The following is a 12,750-nucleotide window of genomic DNA, read 5'->3' as shown; positions in this document are numbered from 1 at the left end:
CTACTCTCTGTCTGGCACATTTCCGGTGTCTTAGTAATACTCTGAGCAGCAACTTATTTTTAAATACTGATTAGTCTCAGAAATTCTCGGTTCAAGTTAGCATATCCCGGAAAATTATAAGTAATTGTTCGAAATCAGCCGATCACTGGTTACTATTTTGTTGCTAGCTTTTTTCCAGTGTCTTAGTGATACCCGGGGCAGAAACAAATTCTTGCACGCTTTTAAGCCTAGAAAAAAATCGGTTCAAGTTAGCATATCTTGGGAAATCATAAGTAATTGTTTGAAAGCAGCTGACCAACGAGTACTATTTTGTTTCTGGCAATTCTCCGGTGTCTCAGTGATATTTCAGGCAGCAACTAATTATTAAACACTTATTAACCGTGGAAAATCTCGGTGCAAGTTAGCATATCCCGGAAAATTATAAATAATTGTTCAAAATCAGCTGATCACCGGGTACCATTTTGTTGCTGGTACTTTTCCGGTGTCTTAGTGATACTCCGGGCAGCAACTAATTATTAAACACTTGTTAGCAATGGAAAATCTCGGTTCAAGTTGGCATATCCCGGAAAATTATAAGTTATTATTCGAAATCAGCTGATCACCAGGTACTATTTTGTTGCTGGCACTTCTGCGCAGAAATAGTGCTACCGTGTATAGCAACAAATTATCAAATGATTTATAAGTATTGAAATTTTGTTTTCAAGATAGCTTATAGTCGTCTTTTTTTTTTTTTTTTTTTTTTTCAATTACCAGTTTGCAGCAACAAATTCATGCTTGATGGCCAATGGAATATTTATTATTTACTACGTTTCCCTGCTATCTTTATATGAAGTTAGCAGTTTTCGCGATTTCTAGAGATTGTTTTGAGCAACAAAATCGCGATATTAGTAACTAATTAGCAACAAAAAAGCTACAAATTTTCGAGTATTTTTTATTGAATTTTGCTGATTTACCCCTGCAAGCTTGATAGAGCTCGATATATGTGCAATCCGCCAATAGTCTCTATAGGCTACATGTTAAATTTCAATTTTTTAATAATTTATTAAACAATCACCCTTTGTCAAATCGATTCTAAAAAATTAATTTAGACGTATGAGATAGCAATTCATAACATATCAAAAAATTAGCTTTTGATCTTTACAAGTGCATTAGTGTCCGAACAACCTTAATTACATATGAATAAAAATTCATATATTCCTATTGGGTATAAAAATAGACGCTAATTTTGAACTACCACAAAACTCGACATCTCATCGAGCAAAAAAATTAATTTTTTTTTTAATTACATGAAGAAAATTGAACAATAAAAAAAATGAAATTAGGGTAAATGTACCAGTAGTTGACCGATTAAGGATTTTTGGCATTTCAATTGATCGTAATTTAATTATTATACGTTAAAAAAAATTAATTCAAAGTTTATTTAAACTTTAAATATTTAAGTTTTTGATATGTGATATTATTTATTTCAATTATTAATAAAATTATATATAAATTTACATTTAAATGCAGGTAAGATAAAAATACCAGTAGTTGACCGGCTTGATCAAAATATATAAATAGTCACACACTCATATAATTCACTGATTATATTTTAATTAATGTCCAATATGCTGATAGACTATAACTCACAAATTATAAACAGCACTTAACGCGCAGGCCCTAGAAAAAAAATTGGCGGAGTCACCGTGGGCATAATCCAAATTTCAACAGAGTATAATTTAATTTTCACGAAATAATTTTTCAGATTACATCCCGTGAAGTTTTACGCGATATAACCAGAAAAATTAATCGATTAAATCGGAGACTTCACTGAGTATAGTCCAAAAATAATTTAGTATACTTTGAAGGATATTGACTATAGTCTGAAATTTTTTTTCACAAATACCACGGAGTATACTATACGAGGATGTACAGTGGGTTATTGTTCTTTCCGTGTAGTTGACCGATTATCAAACATTGGTTATTTTGTAAACTTTAATTAGTTTTTTATGTTTAATGTCTAATGTTTTTATGCTTATTTATTTAAATTAGATTTTTATTATTAGTAAACAAAATTCGTTTAGTTTAGAACAAAACTAATAATAATAAAAACGTAACAGATTAGTAAATTAGATTCAATAATGACAAAAGCAAAACATTTTTTTGAGGCACACGTATGCAATTATTTTAAATAATAACTATTATTTAAAATAAACTATTAATTACTGTAAATTCATGCCTATATATTTTTAATGTCAACAAAAAAATTCATATTTAAACTTGTTACACTGATAGAAGGATTTGTTTATATTTAATAAGCTTTATTAACTGTTAATAAATGATTTGTTAACATCATAGGGTTTAATAAATATTTATTAACAGTTTATAAATTATTTATTAAATACGATTTATTAACTGTTAATAAATATTCATTAATGGTTAATAAATATTTGTTAACTGTTAACAAATATTTATTTAAAATCAAAAGCAAAAATAGCAATTTTCTTTTGACACTTTTTGTAACCCTATACAGCTGGAATATATGATAATAATTCAATTCTTTAAATAAATTAACGTTTTTAATATTTTAAAATATCAAAGATAATTATGAGCTGTGATAAAATTCGGTATATATGTTACAGTAAACGTTATTATAAAATAATATAATTAATGTAAATAATTTATAAAGATGATTTTTGTTTATAAGCAATTTTCATATCATATGACATTGCAAGCGAAACAAATTCACTCAAAATAATATTTATTAACTGTTAATAAATATAAATAAATACTTATTAACTATTAATAAATGTACTATTTTCTCCTAAATAAATTAAATTATTAATAGCTAATAAATCCTTTTATCAGTGTACAAATTTAAACTTGACTCAACAGTCATCTTATTTGAAACACATTAAACACTAAGCATAAATACTTCTTTATTACTAATAATTTAATAATTATAAATTATTTCAAATAACAACATTCATGTCAACATTACGTAAACATATTTATCTAGGTTAGAAACTTACAACTGTGCATGCGGTCAACTACTGGTATTTTGAAAAGTAGCAGGTTCCAATAGATGACCGAAGTCATTCATTGATGGTACAACGGTGTTTTATTGTGCCAGTGTCTGACCGATGGTTGAATTGGTATTTATTTGATTATTTTTGTAAAATCTTATTAAATATTTGTTAAGAAACTATTAAAGACTACTTCAGAATTTAATTTGACAAGCTTAACCTAATAGAAACTTTTTTTTTAACTAAAACATGTAGTCACCTCTCGGATACTCTACTATAGTAATTGACCGATTTTAGTCAGATCTTGCGGTAAAAAATTTTCATGAATTATTTTCGATGTTCTAAAAATTAAATAATATTTGGAAAACCTATTCAACCTAAACAATTTTTGGACATTTTTTATGAAAGCGGTCAACGACTTGTGCCCGGTCAACTACTGGAACATTTACCCTATTTACAAAAATTTTTTTTCTATTAATTAATTTTCGATTCATGCATAGTATCCCTTCAAAACGTGCCAGTTTCACGACTTCAGCAATTTTTTTAGTTCAAGTTTTTAAATTTAAACTTTAATTATATAAATTGAGATTACAAATTTTATATTTGGAATATTAGAACTTGAGAAGTAATTACTAGTTATCATTACTCTGTAGTTGCTATTACAAATGACTTTAAGATCTACGCAAAGTAGTCAAATTTTCAAAACTTCCTGAAAATTTGTAAATTTAATCTACGTAGCTTAATAATTAATAAAAAAATTAAAAAACAGTAGGTTTCTGGGATATTTAATGAAATAATTAGGTTTGAAAATTGTAATTTTTACATGTAGGTAAATGGAGATTCCACCAGCCGTGTATTTGGTAAAGAATTTAATGCAATTAACGATTTTGAAAGAATTTTATTTTCATTTAATTTGATTGAAAAAATAATAAGCTTTCGATTAAAATAATAAAAAAAGTAGGTTTCCGAACGTATCACGGAGATATTTTATATTTTTTATGAAAAATCACACGAAAAAGAAACTTCCGTTCTTTGAAGTCTTGTATTTGACTTGGCAACACCGCTTGCGCAGCTACCCGGCGCATAAGTAACCGCGGGTTTTTAAATGCTAGAAGACCTTAGTCATTTTAGTTAGACTGTAAACATAAATAAATTTTAAGGTTAGGGAACTCTTGCAGTGTTGTCAAGTGTGCACCGGTAATTCAAAGTGCTATATTTTTTATTAGTCGATTAAATGTTAATAATTATTTAATGAGTAAATTTTTCGAAAATTTCCTCAAAAATGTTATTATTTAATTTAAAATTAATTTTAAGATTTAATTTAAATTATTTAATTAATTTAAATTATTTTCATTAATTATATTCCTTGTGCAAGAATTTGAATAAATAAAAGTTTAAACCAAAAGCAAATTTTTAATTTCTTAACACACTTTCTTTACTCATATTACAGTACCAAAGAATCAAATCGCGACAGTTTGGCAAGCATGCAGAATCCTTCTAAAGTATTTAGTAGGCAAGCAGCCAGGGGATGGATCATCCACTATTTTAACAATGAAACAACTTTTACTACCGATAAAAGCTCTATGTACAGGACAGTCACTTCTTACAAAAACCGAAGAAATAGCATTAATTGCTATTATGAAAAACTCAAATATTCCATTGTACTTAGCAACATCCTCGTCTGCTGGGGAAAAAGATTATTCCTATCAATTAAATAAAGATAGTAAAAAAACTAGAAATGATCTTTCTACATCAATTCTTGAACAATTGGTTACGCCGCTGCAGGATTATATACCTATTGTGACATTTTTGAATGAAGCAGCTCCTGAGGTCAATAAAAATCAAACAGAATCTGGTGGAAATAATGTAAATAATGAAATCAAGGTTAGTATTTTTATAAGTATATTTATTCCGAAAAATATATGTATATAATGTAAATACTTAATTCGCATAAACATCAAATAGTTATCCAATAGAACCGTACGGACGCAAATTTGTACTACTATAAAAATAAAAAATAAAAACAAAAGTTTTACAGAAACAAGAAATGAAATTTTTATCCTGAAAGTTTATTTCAAGTACTGATTTAAGCTAGAGTTCTAAAATAGATGTTCCTAAAATAAATAAATATATATATATATATATATATATATATATATATATATATATATATATATATATATATATATATATATATATATATATATATATATATATATATATTAGGGTGTGCCAAAATGTAACTCCCGTGGAGAACCTTTTAAAATTGGAATTTTGAGTTCCGCTTTTAACAGGGGCTGCGTTTGGGCATTTCCTGAGATATTTTGGAGTGAGACGATGTATCTGATTTTCATAGAATTTTTTAACAGAAGCTTAGTTTGGGCACTTCCGGCCAAATTTTGAATTTTCACCAGAAATGCCCAAACTAAGCTTCTGTTAAAAAATTCTATGAAAATCAGATACATCGTCTCACTCCAAAATATCTCAAGAAATGCCTAAACGCAGCCCCTGTTAAAAGCGGAACTCAAAATTCCAATTTTAAAAAGTTCTCCTCGGAAGTTACATTTTGGCATTTTGGTATATATATATATATATATATAGGAAATGTCTTTTATACGTTTTAAGGATGTATGGGATTTTGAAAACAATAAAAAAAAATCACTTCAAAACCTGCTCGATTTGATACAGTACAAACAGATATTATATATATGCTTTTATCCACTACTCATTGCATCAATCATTAATCAATTTAACTGTAATCAATATCTAATATTTATTACAACTCCAATAATCATTGAGATCATAATAATTACTAGAAATTTCGCATATAATTAATCAATTATTATTACTATTATTTCAGATCATGTTTATTGCAAATAATATCGGTACTCTACAGAATATTGGAGCTGGAGATACGTTACTCGATATGTGTTGCAATTTACCTCATTTATCACGATACATGCGAAAGTATCAAACTTACATGAGTAAAAAAGGCTTTAGTTTGCCGGCAAATCATGCTGAAGCTCATATAATTCGACATAGTCTGCATTCTGTCGTAAACGATATTAATATAGTGCATACAGTTCTATCTTTACCAGTTCTCGAACCGTTAACATCGGTAAAGCTTGAAAAATTATCACTACTTACTATGTCTTGCTTGTATTGTTCAATCGCTAACGCAACGGCCTCAAGTATAGTTGGAGTTTCCAATGCTGTATCACCTAAATGCAATACAAATTCTACAGGAATTCAAGGAAACCAGGGTGGAAGAAATACTGAAGAAGATTACGATTCTTTAGCTATAACAGTAGTTGAAAAAAGTCTTGAAATTTTTGGATTAGCTTCTAACATAATTAAATGCAGTACCAGAGCAGGCGGACACGTAAGATTTTATTTACTTATTTTTTTGTGTATTTATATTTACCCCAATTAATATAATATAATTTAGCAATCAAGTTTCGCTAACCCGGGAAAAAATGAATTTGCCTAATCATATATATTAAACTGTTTAAAAAAAAATCGACAACTTTTTTTTCTCATTAATATCGAAAATATTGTTTGAAATGACGAAAAAAAAAATCCTGTGAAAATTAGAGCTCTTAATATTAATATTAAGGAGGTATGGTGAAAAATCACTTTTCTTACAATATTCCTCAATTTTTGAATACGCGTACTTCTAAGTGTCCTCTATACGAATAAATTTTTTTTAATAGTCCTTGCGGTGTTAATTTTCGAAATACTAGCAATTAAAAATCGTACATTTAACATGTATTCCCTATCCTGACCGTAGTTAGAGCGAACATTTTATTGAATAACAACCATACTTTTCTCAGGATTTTTTTTTAAAACTGAGAATATTTAATTGAAGTTATAACAAGTATTTCTTTTAAAAAAAAACATAAACAAGCGGTATTAATTTTTTTATAAACAATGTTCAAAGTTTGTTACTTTTAATGATTTTCAAGCGTTCTCTTATAACCTAATAAGTGAGAGATAGTGACTTGGCAACGTTGCACTGCGGGGGAAGTTCAAAATACAGTAGAAGCCCAACAGATTCAAATAACTATAAAAATTTAATGGACATAGGTTAAACACAAATTTACTGTATAGGAAAAATAAATATGTAAAATAATAAATAGTATAAATCAAGAATATAGCTACAATATTAATATAATAAATATTTATTTATTTAAAAGTACATTTTTCAATAAATATTTTATAAAGGCATTTATTTAAAATAAGTTATTTTTAACTTTAGAAGAACATTAATACTACTAATTATTTTATTCTTTTTTAGAAACTCTTTCTTTCTTAAAATTATTTTTTTTTGGTTTCTTAACTGAGTTTTTTGGTAATTTTTTTAAAAAGTCTAAGATGTTCTTTATAATATCTTTCTTTTTTGTTATTCTTACTTTGTTATTTATTTTCTCAGTAAACAATCGCACGATAGCTTCATCACCTCCTTGTTTAAATATTTGTTTCAAAGAATCAACTGAAATATCATTCATAGCTAATTTGTTACACATATTCAACGAAATAATATCTTTCAAATCTGTTAATATTTTTAAATTATGTTTTGTTTTATTTGCATCAGATAGTTCTTGCAAATAAACTTCACATTTTTTATAACAAGTGAATAAATTATTTTTTAAATTTAATATTTCCACCAAATTCTGTAAAGTTAGAACGTCATAAGCTGCATCATGGAATGATTGTTGTTCATCATCTGAATTTTTTAAAAAATCTTGGCTGAGACTCTAATTTAAATTTACCAGGACCTTTGCTATCACTCAAGACCGATCGAAATATTGCTAAAGTAAAATCTGCCATTTTTTAGCCGCGAAGTCATTATTTATTTGCATTCTCCAACTATACATAACCTCAAAATTATTTCAAAACATTAAATTTTTCTACAACACATGTCTCAAGGGGCAAACGATTCTAAGCGAGAATGCAACGTAGCCAAGTCAAAAAAAAAGACGCAGTGGGATTATTTTTCTACTTCTGCGCATGTGATAGGAGGCGCAAAAGTGTACTGCATCTCACTTCATATTGTAGTTATAATGTTTTACATTGGGGTATATGGAGGGAAATTTTTCCAAAAGTTGAGAACCGTTGTAGGGTAATACCTCCTTAAGAGGTGCCGAATCGAAAATTTCAATTTCCCATTTGATTAACGTGGGAAAATTTTTTTTTCTTAGTTTGGAATTTTGTAACTCTTTAACAAGTCATCGGACAAGTTGAGTCAGAACATATTCTTGTATCTTCGTACAACAGTCGCTCAGGCGTGGGTTCGAGCCCTGGCAGTCGAAATTTTTCTGCGATTTCCAAGGCTTGCTCCCTTGCCGACTGTACCCTGGCCAGGTTTCTGTGGTTTCCTTGGTCACTGTGCTAAGGGGCGGGGCACAGGCAAATGCGGGTACAGACTGTAAGTCGGCCACAGCCGCGGAAAGGATGTAAAGATGGTATTTAGTACACATCAAGCACAATAAATAGTAGGAAAGGACGTAAAAATCCCACGTGTCTAGGCCTGAAGGCTGACGCGTAAGATTCCAAAAAAAAAAAAAAAAAAAAAAAAAATTATCTTAGCACATTTTTATTAAAATAATAAAATTAATTGCATAAATTTGAAATATATAATATTATGAACTTATAGAATCTATTAAATAATGGATAATAATAATTTTAGTTGAAAAAAAAAAATTTGAATTTATTGGCAAATCAAGGTACGATAGTATTAGAAATTTGACAGTTGAATAAAAGGATCTGTGAAACCAAATAAAATTTAGAATACAAAAAATTTGAAAATTTTAACAAAATTTTTTGATAAACTTGATAGTTTCGTCAAAAAATTGGAAAAAAATAAGAAAATATTATAAATTATATTTTAAAGTTGAATATCTTCGAAACGCATCGGTTTATCGAAAAATTATAAGAGAGATTTTTTGTAGATCATTCAATTCTCTACAAAAATATGTTCTGACTCAACTTGTCTGATGACTTGTTAAAGAGTTACAAAATTCCAAACTACACTGAGAGACAATTTTATTCACAGCAAATAAAAACGCGTATATGGATTTTTTTTATTTTAGTACTACTTGTCAATAAATATTAATTACTTATAAATATAATTTGTTTTGCAGTGAATAAAATTTTATTAGTATTTAATAAAATTTTATTAGATACTAATATGTGTTTATTAAAACCACCGCCAGTCTCGCTTTAACGGCAGCCATCTTTAATCCTAAAGTCAAGGCGTAAAATTCAGAGTTATTGTTTATTAATCGTGAATAAAAATTAAAATAATTATTAAACAGTGAAGAGTGTCTATTAAACAATGGATGTTTTATTAAAAGAAAGGGATTTAGGTGCATTGTGGCCAATATTTCAACGCAAATAAAAATTAAAATTTCTTTAAGTAATTCAATGTATATATGTGTATATTGCATGTTTATAACCTGCTTGTGGTTAGCCTTACTTGATTTTTAATTTTAAAGTCATCACAAGTGCGAATGGTACTATTGTTATATCATGTAGTGATTTTCAATAAAAGAAAAGTTAGTTAAATATAATAAATTCTAATTATTTTTTTATAAATATTCATAACACTGAAGTTAGCCGTCAGCTGTCAATTTTAAAAATTTTTTTAACAAATCAATGACAATAAAAAAATACTTCTAAAAATTTTCACTTGTAATTTTTATTAATTTTCACATGTGGAACTTTTTGATCATATTTTTTTATAATAATTTAATTGCTATAAAATAAAAAAAAAAAATTTTTTTTAATTTATTTGTCAACTTCAATGTCATAAATATTTACCTTTAAAAATTAAAAAAAAAATTTCTATGTATTTTCATTATAAAATTCCATTTCCTGATTTACATTTTTTAATTTGAAACTATGAATAATCGTCAATAGTTCAATATTATTTGGTGATAATAGATAGATTTATTATAAAATTTGTTGACAACCATTTATTAACAAAACGAAACCGATTATGACGTTTTTATCTTATTATTCATTGATTACTAAAAAACTAAGTTATTTTGTGTATAAATAAAAACGTATTATACACCAATTAACGCGTATTAAATACTAATAAACGTTTATTAAATATTAATAAATACGTATTAAATACTAATAAAATCTCAAAACTGGTCCAAATAAAAATTTTATTTGTATTTAATAAATTTTTTATTTGCGCATGAGCAAAATACGTGTTTTACTCAATACAAATAAGCGTTTATTAGTATTTAATAAAACTGTCTCTGTGTAAGAAAAAAAATTTTTCCCACGTTAATCAAATGGGAAATTGAAGTTTTCGACTCGGCACCTCTTAATAATAATATTAAGAGCGGTTTATAGTTGATTTTCAAACGTGTTTTCATCATGTATGTGATAAAATTTCGAAAAAAAACGCTTCGCTTTTCGATAGATAATTAAATTATCTATCGAAGAGCGAAGCGCTTTTTTGGAAAATTTTCATTTATTTATGCATAAAATGCGTTTTAAGATTCCATTTGTTGTACAAGTATGACAGAGATACTTTCGTTTGTCCAATAGAGGGCGAGAGAGAGAAAGAATGTAAACCCTTCTTAAGAGCTCTAATTTTCACAGGATTTTTTTTTCGTCATTTCAAACAATATTTTCGATATTAATAAGAAAAAAAAAATTGCCTATTTTTGTGAAACAGTCTATTATATATATATATATATATATATATATATATATATATATATATATATATATATATATATATATATATATATATATATATATATATATGTCGGAGAGTAAAGTACAGTGGAGTATTTCTCTGGCAATCTGATGGGAATATTCTTTAGAATAGTAATATTTTTGTAATCCTCAATAATTAAAGAATGTACCCTTACTTCGAGTATGGTTGTAAAAATAAGTTTAACTAAATTGTTTTATTGCGGTAGGCTTAGACCTAGGTCGACACATGGTTGTCAACGTAGTCGTGGTCACAGGACGATAGGGGTATCATAAATTACCAAGGGAAAAGGAAATATGCAGTTGTCATATTTTTTGAGAATCTTTGAGAAGACAGTCTTATTCTGGAATCGAGATCGTACAGACGTCCTGGTGATCACGAATTCGTTATCCTCCTAAGTCTGAGTGTATTGCAAAGCAATTTAACATCCTATCGTATTTTGTGTATTGTTGTATTAGTGATAAGTGATAATTAATGATTGTGTTTATTCCTGCAATACGAATCTATTTTACTCATTTTTATTAATTGACATATTGTAACTCCGCATATTAATTTGATTGTAATAACAAAAATGAACGTACACGATAATTCTGATACTCCAACAATTATTCCTGACTTACCGACATATATATATGATTATCTATTGAATATATAGAATTATATATAATTATAACTAAATTTTTATATAAAATATATATAATCATAAATAGACTAATATATTATATGTATATTCCATATACCTAAGTCTATATATGATCAGATCTGAGTTATCTAGGTCTATATATGATTATATATAAATCTATATATGTTTAGATCTGATTAGACCTGAGTTATCTAGGGCTATATATGATTATATATAAATCTATATATGATTACATCTGATCAAATGTAAATTATAAATTTACATTTATTAATATATAATGATATATAATTAGATGCAGCATTTTTTAATGATTATATATAATAAATATTTTGTTGAGTGAATTCGTTTCACTTGCAATGTCATATGTTATGAAGATTGCTTATAAACAAAAATCATCTTTATAAATTATTTCCATTAATTATATTGCATTATAATAACGTTTATTGTAAAATAGCAATTTCTATCATAGCTCATAATTATCTTTTGAATTTTTAAATATTAAAAACGTTAATTTATTTAGTGATTTGAATTATTATCATGTGTTACAGTTATGTATTCCAGCTGTCGGGTTATAAAAAATGTCAAAAGAAAATTGCTATTTTTGTTTTTAATTTTAAATAAATATTTGTTAACTATTAACAAATATTTATTAACATTTAATAAATCGTATTTAATAAATAATTTATTAACCGGTTATAAATATATATTAAATTCCATGATGTTAAAAAATCACTTATTAACAGTTAATAAAGCTCATTAAATATAAACAAATCCTTCTATCAATATCAGTGTTACTATACGGAAATCATATATAATTATATATGCATTTTGTGATTACTATAAAACATTCTCTGTTTTCATCTCAGAGTCTGCTACTCCAATGATTAATAATCTTTTAAACTGTAGTTTTTTGTGGATGAAATAATGGAACTGTATTAATTAATTTAACTTATAAAAATCAATTATGTATTCGATTTGCATTGGTTGTAGGTATTTTAAGCTTTACTCTTCCAGTAAGTCTCGCAGGTAAACAGGTAGCGTCTTAGTCTTTAAAGCGTCAAGTCCCGGGTTCGATCCACGCTCTCGGTGAATTTTTTTTATTTTTATAGAAATAATTATATATGATTAGATCTGGCCAATTTTCAGGTCTAATTATATATAAGTGATTATATATAACTATATATGATTAGGCAAATTCATTTTTTCCCGGGAAGTTAAAATTTTCAATTACTTTATATTATCTTAAACTGGGAAAGATTCTTTCTCCAATAGTTTTCTAATCTCTCTCACAAAAAACAAAAAATTTTTTTTAAATAAGTATAGATCTACCTGATTTATAAGTATTCATAATTATAATTCTTTTA

The 12,750-nt window shown here is 26.7% G+C and overlaps 1 protein-coding gene across 2 annotated transcripts in view; it reads left to right on the top strand.

The window, feature by feature from the left end:
* The window catches only part of LOC123272697 (E3 ubiquitin-protein ligase UBR4), a 52,619-nt gene that overhangs the window by 20,867 nt on the left and 19,002 nt on the right, over positions 1-12,750 (top strand). For both annotated transcript variants that reach the window (XM_044739661.1, XM_044739660.1), the window contains exons 3-4: positions 4,456-4,889; positions 5,866-6,387. In XM_044739661.1, coding sequence (XP_044595596.1) covers positions 4,456-4,889; positions 5,866-6,387 — 956 coding nt within the window. The remainder of the gene's footprint in view (positions 1-4,455; positions 4,890-5,865; positions 6,388-12,750) is intronic.

This window comes from Cotesia glomerata, linkage group LG10 (assembly GCF_020080835.1).
Source record: "Cotesia glomerata isolate CgM1 linkage group LG10, MPM_Cglom_v2.3, whole genome shotgun sequence".
Classification (NCBI taxonomy): domain Eukaryota; kingdom Metazoa; phylum Arthropoda; class Insecta; order Hymenoptera; family Braconidae; genus Cotesia; species Cotesia glomerata.
This window is presented reverse-complemented; position numbering and strand designations above follow the sequence as displayed.